At 39.3% G+C, this 15,744-nt stretch overlaps 2 protein-coding genes across 3 annotated transcripts in view; one reads left to right on the forward strand and one right to left on the reverse strand.

Annotated features, from left to right (window-relative positions):
- cpne5b (copine Vb) overlaps positions 1–12,926 on the reverse strand; it is a 129,503-nt gene extending 116,577 nt beyond the window's left edge. The window contains exons 1-6 of one of the 2 annotated variants that reach the window (XM_058055346.1): positions 12,833–12,926; positions 10,308–10,341; positions 9,627–9,692; positions 9,425–9,510; positions 7,760–7,937; positions 1,553–1,825 (exon numbers count right to left, since the gene is read on the reverse strand). In XM_058055346.1, the coding sequence (XP_057911329.1) occupies positions 1,553–1,671 (119 nt within the window). In that variant the 5' untranslated portion in view covers positions 1,672–1,825; positions 7,760–7,937; positions 9,425–9,510; ... (1 more) ...; positions 10,308–10,341; positions 12,833–12,926. Of the gene's footprint in view, positions 1–1,552; positions 1,826–7,759; positions 7,938–9,424; positions 9,511–9,626; positions 9,693–10,307; positions 10,440–12,832 lie in introns of those variants that run through there. The other variant, XM_058055347.1, reaches the window with a different exon arrangement.
- Positions 1–15,744, forward strand: part of LOC131106369 (zinc finger and SCAN domain-containing protein 22-like) — a 245,672-nt gene that overhangs the window by 179,645 nt on the left and 50,283 nt on the right. The window lies entirely within an intron of this gene.

Genomic DNA, 15,744 nt, shown 5'->3' on the forward strand with positions numbered 1-15,744 from the left:
AATCTGAATTGTGTCGTGAGTGGACAATGAACTACAAAATAGAAAGCAATACTATGTAGTGTTTGTATCTTAAAATAACAACTTCAGCTGGCTATTACATTTACTGTGATGATCCGATAACAAACGTACAAATTAAGTAAGGCGCGAGGTGAAGGATGACATTTAACGAAATAAAAATAGCATCCATTTAATGAACACTTGCCTTGCATTCGCCCGAGCTCAAAGACATAAATAAATATTACTATTATTTTCCCTGATTTTACAGATCCCCTGTCCGCCCACTTCTCTGACACCGCCACTGATGATAATAATATGTTGTCAAAAGCGGGGCATGTGCTGTAATTTGAAACAGGGGTTATTAAACAAGAGAGGGGACCATGCAGCTATCAGCAGACTTCAAGAGAACATGACACAAACGAGCAGGAAGCCGCTTTTTCTTCACAAACGCCACATTTCTACAAAAGCTTTTTCCATGACTTTGAATGCCACACGACCGCACCCCTTTAATTCAGCTGCATTCAAGGTGCTCCAGCATGTTTAGACCAAAAGGCCAACCCCAACCAGAAAGTAAGCTTCCGATGCCATCAAAGCGCATTTATTATTTAGCGGTAAAAGTGTGATTTCAGCAGCAAATGCGCTTTATGAGGATATCATCTCGCTCATGTAAAAATTAAAAATTAAAAAAAAAAGCAAAGAGCATCACCTCCATTGGCGGCAACCTCCACGACCCATTGGATTTATGGCTTCTTCTACTCCATCTGCATCGCTACCTTTGTTTTTCTTGTGCAAACACACATACAGATATGAAAATGTATTGGATATGGGACTCATATGCAGAATAGTTCTTAATTGCTCATCAATGGGTGCAAAAAGGAGCAAAAAGAACCCAATCCAAAATCTCACAGACCAACAAATCCTGCTCCTCCATCCAAATTGATCTTTTTTCAACGCAACACCGCAGCCTCATATTTGTGCATTCATTGGAATGAACCTAATTCATATTTTTTTTTGCTTTTTTTATCTCTCTGGGATGTGGAAGCAAGCTCTCTTCTGTATGTCAGACAGTGCATCAATAATGCACACACACAGCTCACACTGGCTCCGCTTGGATGCCTCGCCAACCTAAAACCAACCATGAAAGGATCTTCGCTTCTTTGTATACGCGTGAGAGACTGAGCAGCCTTGACTTTTAAAACCATATTCATATTGAATATGGCAAAAGTGACGAAGTGTTCTGAATGTTCTGAATGAGTGTTTGGAATAAATACTTTCTGACTTCATTTAATAGGCTGTGTGGTCCAGGAATCAAACCTGTAAACCATTCACATTCACTAACACAACAATGAACATTTCACCTTTATAAATAATTATAAGTCAATAAAAATATCAATTTCCATCTTCATAAAAATCACTCTTAAACATTGAGAAGATGTTGAAACTAAATAGCTTACGTGCACTCGAAATGAATGATTTCAAAGTAAAAGTCCGAGGATGGGTGCGGCGCTCTAAAGTTTCCCCCTCTTCCCTCCCTCCACCCCCGGGGAAGCCTCACCTGCAGGAGACGGTGACTTCCACCTTGGTGGCTGGGATGTTGCCGGTGATGGGGTCGAAGTCGTACACGGATGACATGTCCTCCAGCTTGTCCATCACGTCCCTCTCCATCACGTCCATGTCGAGAGCGCGCGTCGGCTCCGGTCTGATCCGCGAGGCGCACAGTCTGGCCCCGAAGGAGCGCGTCGAGTCTCCGCCGACTCCGGAGACCAGATCAGAGACCAGGTGGCCCCCGGTCCGGCTCGGTGAGGCAGCCACTTCAGAGATGTTGAGGCTGGAGATGAGAGTGGGGGAGTGTGAGAGGGGAACACCCGAAACGGCGGACGTGGGCTCGGTTATGCGTCCATATGGAGGAAGTTCGCTGAGGGAGATGGAGACTGTTCTTTCCCTGCTCCGTGTGCACAGTGGGGCATGTGGAGATAAAACACAGCAGAGGCACTCGAACCTACTCCTCCCAGACTGAATCACACTCGGTTGTTAGAAACCCTGCCCAAAGCCACGCTGCAGCTGACGCGAGTGTGCACGCCGATGCTTCAATTACGCACGATTTTATAGATAAACATCAACATAGATAAACATTTAAAAAATGTAACATGCAACACAACTGTATGCTTCACAGAAGATTGGTCGTGACCAGTGGCGTCATTAAGCCTATTTTAGGGAGGTTAATCCTTCTAAATAAATTGATATTTTTATAGATTTTTTAAAATTTATAATTATTTTAATAATTTATAATTATATTTTAAAAAATAACATTTTTTTTTACACAAAAAATTTTTTTGATTATTTTTTTTACAATTTTTTTTTACAAAAAAAATCTCTGATAAATTCTATATAATAGGGCAAAAGCAGGCTAATAAGCAAGCCAATAAGCAGGTTAATATTTATACTGATTAGAAATAATCAGAAGAAAAAAAATAGTCTAATTAATCATATAAAAATGATTATTATAAAATTGATCACTGTCCACTGGACAGAATGGTTGCAGAGCTTGAGCAGCAGTTTTGCAGTGTAGATTGTGTGTACTTGTGTACATTTAATGGTGGCTTAAAACAATTGAGTATCTCTACTAAATCTGTTCAAAAGTGGGAAAGTTATATCCCGGTTCTTGTTTGTTATTTGGTTTTTTATTTTTATTATTATTTAATGATTTAATGATTTAATGAACCCTTAATATTTTTATTTTTATTTTTATTTTATTTTATTTTATTTTATTTTATTTTATTTTATTTTATTTTATTTTATTTTATTTTATTTTATTTTATTTTATTTTATTTTATTTTATTTTATTTTATTTTGTTTATTTTCATTTTCATTTTCATTTTCATTTTCATTTTCATTTTCATTTTCATTTTCATTTTCATTTTCATTTTTATTTTTATTTTTATTTTTATTTTTATTTTTATTTTTATTTTTATTTTCATTTTTATTTTTATTTTTAACGCCCCTGGTTGTGACGTCTCTTTCTGGACAAATTGAGTTTTCAAACTTATGCCTTGCTGGTAAAACCAAGCAGAACATTTGTCGAAATATTATTCAATTGATGTAATTAATATATTATTTTATGTATTCGGCAGGAGGCGGAGTCCACAGGGCAATCACAGGGCATATCCTGACATATTGACATTTTATAATTAAAAATACAGTGTGTGAGGCATATTTAGGGCTTATATATATCGGCTTGTATATTTAGCTTGTTAGTGTCTACGGCTGCTAGTGAACGATGGCAGTTGAAGAGAGAGGGCTCTGAATGTGAAATCGGCAGAGAATGTCAACGTCAAGCTATAGCAGGACGGTTTGGAGGAGCTGTGTGTCAAAAATAGACATTTTCATGGGTGCATCAATTACTCACGGATTTGTGCCATTTGCTGTATAACATAAACAGGAGACATAAGCGTGCAACTGTTAGAACCGCAGTTAGCAATAAAAATATTGTATGTTCATGCGGGCAAAAGGTAAAAATCAATATGAATTACAAGAAGGGGAATGACATATTTAACGGCATTAGCCAGTTGTTTGCCATTAAGAGTTTGAGGCCCAGTAAACTACTGTAATAAATATGCAAAACCGGCGCATGTGCCTGCCAACAGTGAGATGGATTTGTCACATTTGGATAACTACACTTCCCCGGTGCAGGCGGTCGGCATGTATAGCCTTTTGTTGGGACTCATTCTTCATCTCCTGGGACTAAAACATCAAATTTGGCTGACTGCAGAGACCACAGCTGGCATTTTCTGGTTTAATATGACAGCAGAGACTCCATATGCCTAGTTTGTCTTGCTTCTTTTCTTGCTGACATGCATACACACACACACACAGAAACACACACAAGCAGCTCTGCCCAGTTTTGCCTCCACTCATAAATGGATAGAGAAGCACACGGCTCTATCCTGCAAAAAAAAAAAAAAAAAGCAGCTATAGTTGTCTGGATTCTGGAAATCAATTTACGCCAGCAAAGGATGCCTCTGCCCACACAGCCCTCCAGCTTAACAGCAGCACCACACACACACATAAACACACACACACACACACACACACACACCTCACCCAGACCCCCGAAAATGTGCACCACATAAATACAATTTATCTTTCTCACGTGTCACTGAACAACCCATAAAGAGGTGCACACACGTCCGCGTGCACACCTCTTCCTCTGATTCATGTATTTGGAAGCTTTCATGTGGGATGTGCACGTTACTGCAGATGTTCTGACGAGACCTTCACTGCAAGCTGCCTGGAGTGGAAGCCTTTGGAAAGTCACTGCACTTTAAATAAAGCGGTCAGGAGCTTATTAAGAAGACATTGAAGTGCGCGATTTGGATTCCGGGTTCCCAAAGGAAGTCATGAGGATGCGGGGTGCCCCGTCGAGTAATCGATCATGCAAAATCTACAAAATGCCAGATTGCTCCTCGAAATGCACTTGCTGCGTCCAATGGGGATGCAGCACGAGGTGGTCAATGTGTTGTGCTGTTGGTGACATTAATAAGGCGGTAGGGGATTCAAATGTCCCACATTCTTTTCAGTGTTTTTCCGTTTCCTCCTCCCGCTTCCTGCAGCAACTAATGACTGTGTTTAGGCTTACTTGCGTCATGCTGTCCAGAAATACTGTATTTTAAGGACAAAACCAGATTAACGCCCTGTCAAGGAAGAGATGCCCCTTACTACAAGATGCGTTTTTAATTCTAAATGCAATTATTCATCATGTTCAAACCACTTGTCATTTATTTTTAAGACTTACTGAACTTATGGAATATAAGAAATACAGGAACTGTAACCAGTTAGTGGAAAATGGTGCTTTCAACCAGTGGGACACTTTTAGAAGCGGTCAATTTTACGCCAGGCACCTAATTGGTAGTCAAACCTAATTTAGGGCTGCACATGGAGTTAACGAAGAGGCTCATCAGTCAGCGGATGTGCAGAGTTCTTGTAATGGTCCTCCTTCACTACGTCTATAAACATCATCTTTGGTCTTTCTCTACGCCTCCGACACGGCAGCTCTAAACGCAGCATCCTTCTACCAACCAACCATCCTATCCATCCAACTACCCATGATCCTATCCATCCTGGTCACTCCCAATGAGAACTTCAGCATCCTCATCTGTGCTACCTCCAGTTCTGCTTCCTGTCTTTTCCTCAGTGGCACTGTCACTAGACCAAACAATAAAAATAATAACAATAATAATAGTTTAAGGGGTGGCACGGCGGTCGTGTGGTTAGCGCGCAGACCTCACAGCTAGGAGACAAGGGTTCAATTCCACCCTCGGGCATCTCTGTGTGGAGTTTGCATGTTCTCCCCGTGGGTTTTCTCCGGGTACTCCGGTTTCCTCCCACATTCCAAAAACATGCTAGGTTAATTAGCGACTCCAAATTGTCCATAAGTATGAATGTGAGTGTGAATGGTTGTTTGTCTATATGTGCCCTGTGATTGGCTGGCCACCAGTCCAGGGTGTACCCCGCCTCTTGCCCAAAGACAGTGCCTGATATCTAGTGCCTGAATGAATAAATTTACCCGGGTGTAAATGTTCCAGTTAAAGACATTATTAGTTGCTACAAAAATGGCAGTAAAAAAGGAAGAATGGAAGACAAAACAGACCATCTTAATACTTAAAAATGTAAGTTTGTCCCATGAAGAAATTGGCGTGTTCTAAAAATAACCCATTTTCGAGAAACAGATATAGCTTATATATGGATATAGCTTTAAAACTGATCGTGGTGAGCTGGATCCTGTCCCAACTGCCTTTCGGCGTGAGGTGGCGGTACATCCTGGACTGGTCACCAGTCAGTCATAGGGTAAAGTTTTTATTTCTTGTATTTTTAAATACTAAAATGTTGATACTCACTTGAAATTTAAGTATGTTTTAATGAAAATACTGTGTGGTGCAACTTAAAGGCTTATGGTTTGAGTTTGACTGATGCGTCTGTGTCGCCCACTGTTTCCTTCAGAACCTCAATGGCGATGTTGCAGGGAAAACACGGGTTCCCATAAATCCCCCCACCACCACCACAACGGGGGCACACAGTCCCTGTCTCCATGGGTGTAATCCCGCTCTGTGGATGTTTAATCCGGAATCAAATGCCTCCAGAGGTGGCTAACATAAAAGAGAAGCATTTGTGAATGATTAACCAGGGACTGTCAAGCAGAACAGAAGGGCAACACGCTCACGCACAGTATGCTTGCAATATTTATGGAAGAAGAAGAGGCTGATTGACTGGCTGACGGCCCAGCGTTCCCTCAGGCTGCAGGAGTGCAGATTTAAAGAGCACAATGTTGGATTAGAGAAGAATAACAGCGAGTGACGCATGAACAACATTTGAGGGGTGGAGTTTATCACATGAACCTCGCTCCTTACTGAATTGGGTGAATTTGGCGTGAGGAAAAACGGGTCACCTGTTTGCTAGGTTGAAGTCGAGTTAGGATTCCCAACAGTGAAAATATGAACTTCATGCAGAGTAAATGAAGCCCATTACAGGGAAAATGGCCACTAGGGACTGGTTAGAAATCTACAGAGACTTGCCATTGGCACTTCATATTGATTTTTTTTTTGGGGGGGGGGGGTCCCCGAAATCACCCCCTGAGACATCAGACATTCAGTGTACTTACACTACTGTATACAGTACTGTGCAAAAGTCACTACTACTTCTATTGTTTTATAGCCATTTTCACAGCTATTACAGTAAACCTCGGATATATCGGAAATTCGCTCACAACGGACAGATAAAAAAGAACCGATTTTTCTGTAATGCATTTCCAATAAAAATTCATTGCATATATCGGATTTTTTATAACGGATTTCGCCTATTTCGGACAAAATCTCCAGTCCCGTTCCAATGCATTTCCATGAAATTTCGCTGGCATATATCGGATGGCCGCATCGTGGCGCTCCGATTCGCCGAATCGTGACAGGCCACTATACGACGTCATTTGCAGCGTTTGCAGCGTTGCCTGCGCGTCCAGGTACATTGGAAACATAGTCAAGGAAGTGCCTTTTTATAACGGATAAAATCCCATTTACGCATATACCGGATATAAATCCCATATATGCGTAAAACGGACATTTTCCGGTATACGCATATAACGGATTTCGCTTATATCGGACAAAACCAGTGGGAACAATTGAATCCGATATATCCGAAATTTACTGTATTTTAAGGACTGACGTAATTAACAGTAATTAACTGTAGAGAGGCACGGCCAAGGAAAAATCCATGACATTTTGGTGTTGGAGCCTATCCCAGCTGTGAAGAGAGTGGAATTGAACCCTAGTCTCCTAGCTGTGAGGTCTGCACGCTAACCACTCGACCACCGTGCTGCCACCAGGAACAATCATTCATTCATTCATTTTCTACCGCTTTTCCTCATGAGGGTCGTGGGGGGATACTGGAGCCTATCCCAGCTGTCTTCGGGGTGAGAGGCGGGGTCCACCCTGGCCCGTTGGCCAGCCAATCACAGGGCACATATAGACAAACAACCATTCACACTCACATTCATACCTATGGACAATTTGGAGTCGCCAATTAACCTAGCATGTTTTTGGAATGTGGGAGGAAACCGGAGTACCCGGATAAAAAACCCACACATAAACGAGGAGAACATGCAAACTCCACACAGAGATGTCCGAGGGTGGAATTGAACCCTGGTCTCCTAGCTGTGAGGTCTGCACGCTAACCACTCGTCCAATCATCAGTAGGGTAAAACTGTAAAACTAACCTGTCTCACGGCGGTCTGAACCCAGCTCACGTTCCCTATTAGTGGCTGAACAATCCAACGTTGGGTGAATTCTGCTTCACAATGATGGGAAGAGCCGGCATCAAAGGAACGGTTGAGCCCCCGGTCTCATCACAGCAGGCCCCCCTTTGCCATCCTCCATGAATCAGGAAATAGACTACTAATGAACAAACAGATGGACAAGAGAACACAAATAAACCCGACTGTTTTAGCGTTGGCGCTAGGAGGTAAACGTAGTAGCGTTGCCAAGATCTTGAAAACTCGATAATAACAACAATATTGTTGAAATTATTATATCGTATATATATATATATATATTTATGTCATTGTGTTTATTTATGCAGATGTTGCAGCGGTGGTAACAGCTGGGTTTTTCAACACTGCAGTTCCCAATGCTTGACCAAGGACTTCTTCAGGGTAGAATAAATCATAAATCCCATAGAGAACATTATTTGGGGATGGATGGCAAGGAATAGCCATCGGTTCCAGATAGTTGATGCCCTTGGTGAAGTCATCTTCACTACTTGGAGCCATCTTCCCGATTGCCTCCTGGAAACATTCGCATCAAGTATGTCCAATTTTTTAAGCGATTAACAAGAACGGTGGAGCGACTGATTACTGAGTCCTACTGAGAATTTTTTTTGTTCTGGTTTGGAGAATTTTTTGTGTTAGCTTTCTGGTATCATCTCATATGTTAAAGGGTCGGTTTTGACCCATGTATTAAATCAGCTATAAAATACACTAAAAACAATAAGTTACCATCAAATTTGCTTCTCATGTCTTGGTTACCTTCTTAGGCTTCCTCATCCATGAAAATGTTGGTTTTAATTCTTTTGGTGTGGGCATGGAGGCCTTTTTTTGTCACTATACCCCTCCATTTCTATTTCCAAAAACGGTAAAATTAATGTCAAAATAATCATATTAATAAATTGAAGGTTATTTTGTTACCTGGCTATTACTGAGGGCTCTCAAATCAATTAGTTTGATTTATTTTCTCATTTTAGTATTAATCAGTAAAGAAACATCTATGGTGTTGGGGTCAATTTTGACCCATATTTATTAATGTCAAGAAAAGGTAGAAAAAATTATTGTTTTCAGCAACAGAACTTGAATCTTTTAACTGAAAACTTTTTCCCTTCAGTGTTTGCCATAAACTTTATAGTCATATTATTATAACCGATTCGAAACTAACCCGAACAATGCAGTGGTCATAATTTCAACCAGACCATTTTAAAATTTAGTAAAAATTATTTTTTTGTTTTTATTTTTGTTGAAATAGAGTTTCCAGACGAAGTCAAAAGGCCTTGATGCAATAAACAAATGTTATGTGATTTTTTTTTTAAGCATTAACATGCAAAACGTAGAACGGAATTTTTTGAGCAATGGTTTTGAAACTTTTGATCCGCTAACTTCAGTCATCATTTATGGTAACTAAGGTACCAAATACAGAAATTGTAGATAAAGAAGCTCGCTAATGTTTGACTGAATGTTGTAAAGTGATGACAGCTCAAAGGTCCAAGTCTGCTTTACTGCAAATAGTCTTCATACTTCACAGGTATTTCTCTCTTGGAGTAAATATAAACCTCAGGCTGGTGAGTGTCTCTTAAAATCGTCATTATTACAGCAACAAAAACACCTCAGTCTTACCCGGTGTTCCGTCCTCAGCAACGTGATGGAGCTGGCTTTCTACCCGGCGGTGGCACTCATGTACTTCTTCGGAGTGATGGACGCCTCTAAGAAAGATCGCATAGAGCTGGATGAGCGGGCGTCCGTGAATGTCTTCTGTCTGTTTGTGTTGATGCAACCGTTGTGTTTGGTACTGGGAGGATACACCGGCATGGCCACATACCTTCTCACCGCACTGGTTTCCTACAACTTCCTGCCATGGAAGAATACTAAACAGGCAGGAGAAGAACTAAAGAAGAAGAAGACAAAGTGAAATTCAAACTGCGACATGTACCCGTGCCCTTTCCTGGTGCTTTTGAATGAAAACTGCAATATTGTCCATCATCCACTATCCTTATATGAGACATGTCTCTCTTTTGTGTGCATTCTAAAGATATCAAACACCTAAAAAAGGGTAACTCATTAATAAACATAACGGGACACATTTTAAAACATAAAACATATAGCCGTGTTTTGGTCATAGAAACGGATGCTACATTTAGCATTAAATTTTCCAAACTCAAAAGTGTGATACTGATGTGTTGTGAGCGAGTGTGTGGTGAAGCTAGACGCTAACTGGCTAGTAGCTAGCCGGTGTGGTGTGGCGAGGTGTCACTACACCCGTAAAAATAGTTCTTCGGCATAACTGTTAATAGCAATAATAATAACAATGCCGCTGTAGCTTGATTAAAAAAAATGTTTATGTTTATGGTGCATTTTTGGCAGTTTCGGGAGTTTTTTTTTAGAAGTCTTTTTAGGCAGAATAGATGCGTCACAGCTGTCTGTTTTTATCTGTTTTTGTATCTTTATAATGCACATAAAAGACAAATATGTGTTTATAGAAGGGGTCTCAAACTCAATTTACCTGGGTGGCCGCTGGAGCTGGGGTCTGGGTGAGACTGGGCCGCATCAGGTTTTCCAAAAAAAAACAAAAAAAACGCATTTATTAAAAACAGAAAAATGAATAAACTTTGCTATGGTTCTGATTTTCTACAAGAAAAGTTCTGATAAAACATTATACACAAAATAGAATGAAAAATATCAAATTTATACTCTTTTAATTTACAACATATTGCACAACTGCGGGGTCTTGAGACACATGCTAACTCGCAAACTAGAGAGCTAGCGACCTAAACGGTAGCCTTCAAGTTATTTCCTTTAAACTTAAATAGCCAAAAACTTACCACTTCCACATGGATAGGGAGGATAACTATTAACAGTTATTTAACCTTTAACATGAATATTAATAAAAACATAATAATTTTTTCTGGGTACATGATACCATACAGCATCCATATCAAACTTGCGCGGGCCACACTGACATTAAACTTTCATATCAAGGCGGGGGCCTCAAACTAGTGTCCTGCGGGCCACACTTGGCCCGCGGGCCGCATGTTTGAGACCCCTGGTTTATAGGATTCCCCCCAAAGTGCAGTTTTCCTTGCAGCAACGCATTGATGATCGTGTGTATAGCATTGGTTTTCTTAACACATTTCTCATAGCATAAAATTGTGATTTATAGCATCAAACATGTACCAATTCGAATATTTTCCGTCCACATTATGGACGACCCGGAGAAAAATGTTCATTATTTGGCTTTGTTTATCCTTTTTCTTACAGCAGTAAATGTGAAGTATGTTCTCATTTTACCTCACTAATTGGCACATCAGCAATGCCGCCTTCTGCATCATCCATTATTTAAAATATAATAAATACTTGCAGCCCTCAGGTGTACTCCTCATTTATCGCTATTTCTTCCAGCCCGGTCATTTTTCCCCACAAGGTGCGCTAAAATGAATGACTTGCCTTCGCTGCTCAGCGCAGTCGTCAATGGATCTCCTCACTTTGCTTTGTTAAATGCTAATTAGCATGGATTCCTTTGTCTTAAGATGCTTTCATCCTCCTCTGCGTGTGTTCATGGTCGCTACATTGTTGCTTTAACTTTACTAAACACACAGTACTCAAACAAAACATATAAAGTATTTGAGGAAGTCATTTAACGCCAAAAATAAACGCCACAATTTTTAACCACACAACATCCCTCCTTGTTAGCATCCTATTAGCTTGCTAACAAGCTAACAAAATAGCAACCGGCACCTGAAGTCAGCTAAGTTACGTAAGTTAGTTATCTATGATGTCATCAGCCGTTGGCGGTGATAAAATGTTAACACAAAACATGTTTTTATACATTCACATGTATAAAATGGTAACACTTTCAGCAAGGTACACAAAATGACAGTCGTTAATGAGGAATGAACCTAGCTAACGCTAACCACGACACGTTAGTTCATGAGTTCCTCAGTAACTAGCAACATTATTGTAAAGTGAAACCCTTTAAAACAACGATGTGATAAAATGTTAACACAAAACATGTTTTTATACATTTACATGTATAAAATGGTAACATTTTCAGCAAGGTACACAAAATGACAGTAGTGAATGACAAATGAACTTAGCTAACGCTAACCACACATTAGTTCCTCAACAACTACTGCATTTTTATGTACCTTATTGTAAAGTGAGACCTATAAATCAACGATGTGATAAAATGTTAACACAAAACATGTTTTTATACATTTACATGTATAAAATTGTATAATAAAAACACTTTCAGCAAGGTACACAAAATGACAGTAGTGAATGAGACACGAACCTAGCTAACGCTAACCACGACACATTAGTTCATGAGTTCCTCAGTAACTACTGCATTTTTGTGTACTTTATTGTAAAGTGAGACCAGTAAAACAATGATGTGATAAAATGGTAACACAAAACATGTTTTTATACATTTACATGTATAAAATGGTAACACTTTCAGCAAGGTACACAAAATGACAGTAGTTAATGAGGAATGAACCTAGCTAACGCTAACCACACATTAGTTCCTCAGTAACTACTGCATTTTTGTGTACTTTATTGTAAAGTGAGACCTATAAAACAATGATGTGATGAAATGTTAACACAAAACATGTTTTTATACATTCACATGTATAAAATGGTAACACTTTCGGCAAGGTACACAAAATGACAGTAGTAGGAATGAACCTAGCTAACGCTAACCACGCTAACCACATATTAGTTCCTCAATAACTACTGCCTTTTTGTGTACTTTATTGTAAAGTGAGACCTATAACACAACAATGTGATAAAATGTTAACACAAAACATGTTTTTAGACATTTACATGTATAAAATGGTAACACTTTCAGCAAGATACACAAAATGACAGTAGTTAATGAGGAATGAACCTAGCTAATGCTAACCACGCTAACCACACATAAGTTCCTCAGTGACTACTGCATTTTTGTGTACTTTATTGTAAAGTGAGACCTATAAAACAATCATTAATGCATAGAAATGAGAAAGGGGCAAATGAACATTTAAGGTTTACCTTCATTGAAGACACGACCGTTCCCAAAATCGCGATGTGACAGCAAGATCAACACAGACGCCACACTGTTATTTCTTGAATTCATTAGCATTTATCACCTTCTTTGCCAAAATGATGGCACTTGCGTCTTTCTTTGTCTTTATTGAGGGTTATTGGGGTGACAAAAAGTACTGAATTCAAGAAATAACTCACAGGAAAATGAGAAATGGTGGTCCATCTCACTGCTACATTGTGTCTTTGGGAAGAAGAATCACATTTTCAATGAAGGTAAAACTAACCTTAAAGGTTTGTTAATCCCTTTCAGTTATTATTTATTTGTTTTTATATGAATTTGGAATAGTTTTCTGCATGTAAAACACAAATATTTGTGTTCCAACTGATGCAAAACTTGACTTTTTTCATGTGTTGCCGGGGGTTGAAACAGAATAATCCAGTAATGAGAAGATTTTTTTTTTGTTTTGGTGGAGCCCTCTTGAGTCGTGTCTGTGTTCGTACTGCTCCTTTATTGCCAGTGTATCTCAACGGAATGTAGTGATGGATGAATAAGAGTCCAAACTGTTTTCCAGCGATAACCGCACGTTATGAATGTTTACTCTCTCTGAATGTAAGGGCCTTAATATTCACTCTGGGTATCTGGCTGAATTTCAACCTGAAGTCGTCAGGTGATTGATGGTCCGCCGGGACAGAGATCAATGCATCAGCAAGTAAGAGCAGACTTAGCTGGAATGTTGCAGCGTAGTCAAACTGAAGAAGACACCAAAATGAAATTCCAGCAGTGTATTATGTGCTGGGAGCAGATGGAGCGCATCCTGCTGGGATGCGACGGCCGGGGATGTGTGTATGGATGGTTATTTGTTTGTGACTGGCATCTTCAAATGGCTTTGCCATCCTCTGAGGCGTTAATGGTCGTCATACATCACAACGTTTGTGTGTCCCGTCGTGGCGGAGCCAAGCGCTGCCCCACGCAAGTTAATGATCAGTGTTGGCGAAGGGAATGAAGATGCATGCATCCTGATGTACACAGAAATGCAAAAACATTCCGATGTATTTGGATGTGTGTCATTTAGATTCAATTATCACTGAGCTTATTTACCTTTTTGGCCAATTACATGTACATTACATGGGTCTAATCGCCATACATAACGTAAAGAAAAGACTATAGCCTTGAGTTTGTACAATTTCAACTCGGGATGGTCCGATCGATCAGCCACAGATCACTATCAGTGATTTCCGATAGAATGCCGATCACAAAAACAGATTCCGATATTTTTCAGTGGCAGGGTAATCAAATGCTATATGCTAATATGCATATTCTGTATTTATTGTGTAGATTTTTTCATTATAACTCAAGTACAGCTGGACAGCCCTGATGGAAAAAACAAGTGAATAACAGAAAAATCGGTATTATTATTATTATTATAATAAAGTATATTATCATAACAGTGGTGTATTTGGCAGGACTGTACAGTGCGAGCATATCATAAAAAGCAGTAGTATCATCCACACTTAATACCAACTTGAAGCCTTTTGTCACTTTACAGATATCATTAATATAAAGTTGAACATTTTTGGTTCCAGTATTGACCCCTGTGGTACGCCACACTTAATATTTATAAAAAAAAACAGATGTATATTCTTCTAGTTTCACATATACCTTTTGAACCAATTCAAAACTAACCCAGCTAGTGCAATGGAGGACCTGTGCTAAAGCTAAATTGCTAATACTACAGTAAACCTCGGATATATCGGACTCGGATATATCGGAAATTCGCTCACAACGGACAGATAAAAAAGAAGCGATTTTTCTGTAATGCATTTCCAATAAAAATTCATTGCATATATCGGATTTTTTATAACGGATTTCGCCTATTTCGGACAAAATCTCCAGTCCCGTTCCAATGCATTTCCATGAAATTTCCCTGGCATATATCGGATGGCCGCATCGTGGCGCTCCGGTTCGCCGAATCGTGACAGGCCGCTATACGACGTCATTTGCAGCGTTTGCAGCGTTGCCTGCGCGTCCAGGTACATTGGAAACATAGTCAAGGAAGTGCCTTTTTATAACGGATAAAATCCCATTTATGCATATACCGCATATAAATCCCATATATGCGTAAAACGGACATTTTCCGGTATACGCATATAACGGATTTTGCTTATATCGGACAAAACCAGTGGGAACAATTGAATCCGATATATCCGAGGTTTACTGTATGATGAAAAATGCATCCTTTTAGAGACATGGAGTTAACATATTAGAGAAAAGGTTATTTTATAAAAGTCATAACAAACATAAACAAGTTTTAATACTTGGAAAATTATTAACAGTTATATTATTATGGGAACAAAGTGGATTTTTTAACTCGTGTGCAAAAAGCAAACAATAGCTAATTCAATAATTTGTCCCTGCTTATGAGCGTTCCGAGTTAAGCTAATCAAATGGTTCGCTGCTGCTCAGAAACAGAATATCACCAGTGTCAGAATGATAGGAGGAAAAAAAAATTATGAATGTATTTATAAGAAAAATAAACACGGAGAAAGCATGCATGGCTGGAAAGAGAACTACGCTCATAAATCACAAGTGCTCTAGGAAGCCGAGTGATTTACCTCGAACATAAGGAGTCATCCAGCCAGAGGAATACCATTCCTAGCCCTGGAATAAAGTCATTATATAAAGAAGAATGTTGATATATTATAGTATCAAAATAACGACTAATTTGACTGGTGAAAAACATCATGAAATCCACTTATTCACTCCTTAAAAATATATTCTTATAATATAATTGCTTATGACAAAAACGATTAGCACATACAAAGCATAAAAACTAATAAACAACATAACACTACACTGCACACAACCTCAACAAAAAACATTCAGGCTGGTCCACCATTATAATAAACACTGCAGTAAA

The sequence above is a fragment of the Doryrhamphus excisus genome, chromosome 18 (genome assembly GCF_030265055.1).
Source record: "Doryrhamphus excisus isolate RoL2022-K1 chromosome 18, RoL_Dexc_1.0, whole genome shotgun sequence".
NCBI classification, from domain to species: Eukaryota; Metazoa; Chordata; class Actinopteri; order Syngnathiformes; family Syngnathidae; genus Doryrhamphus; species Doryrhamphus excisus.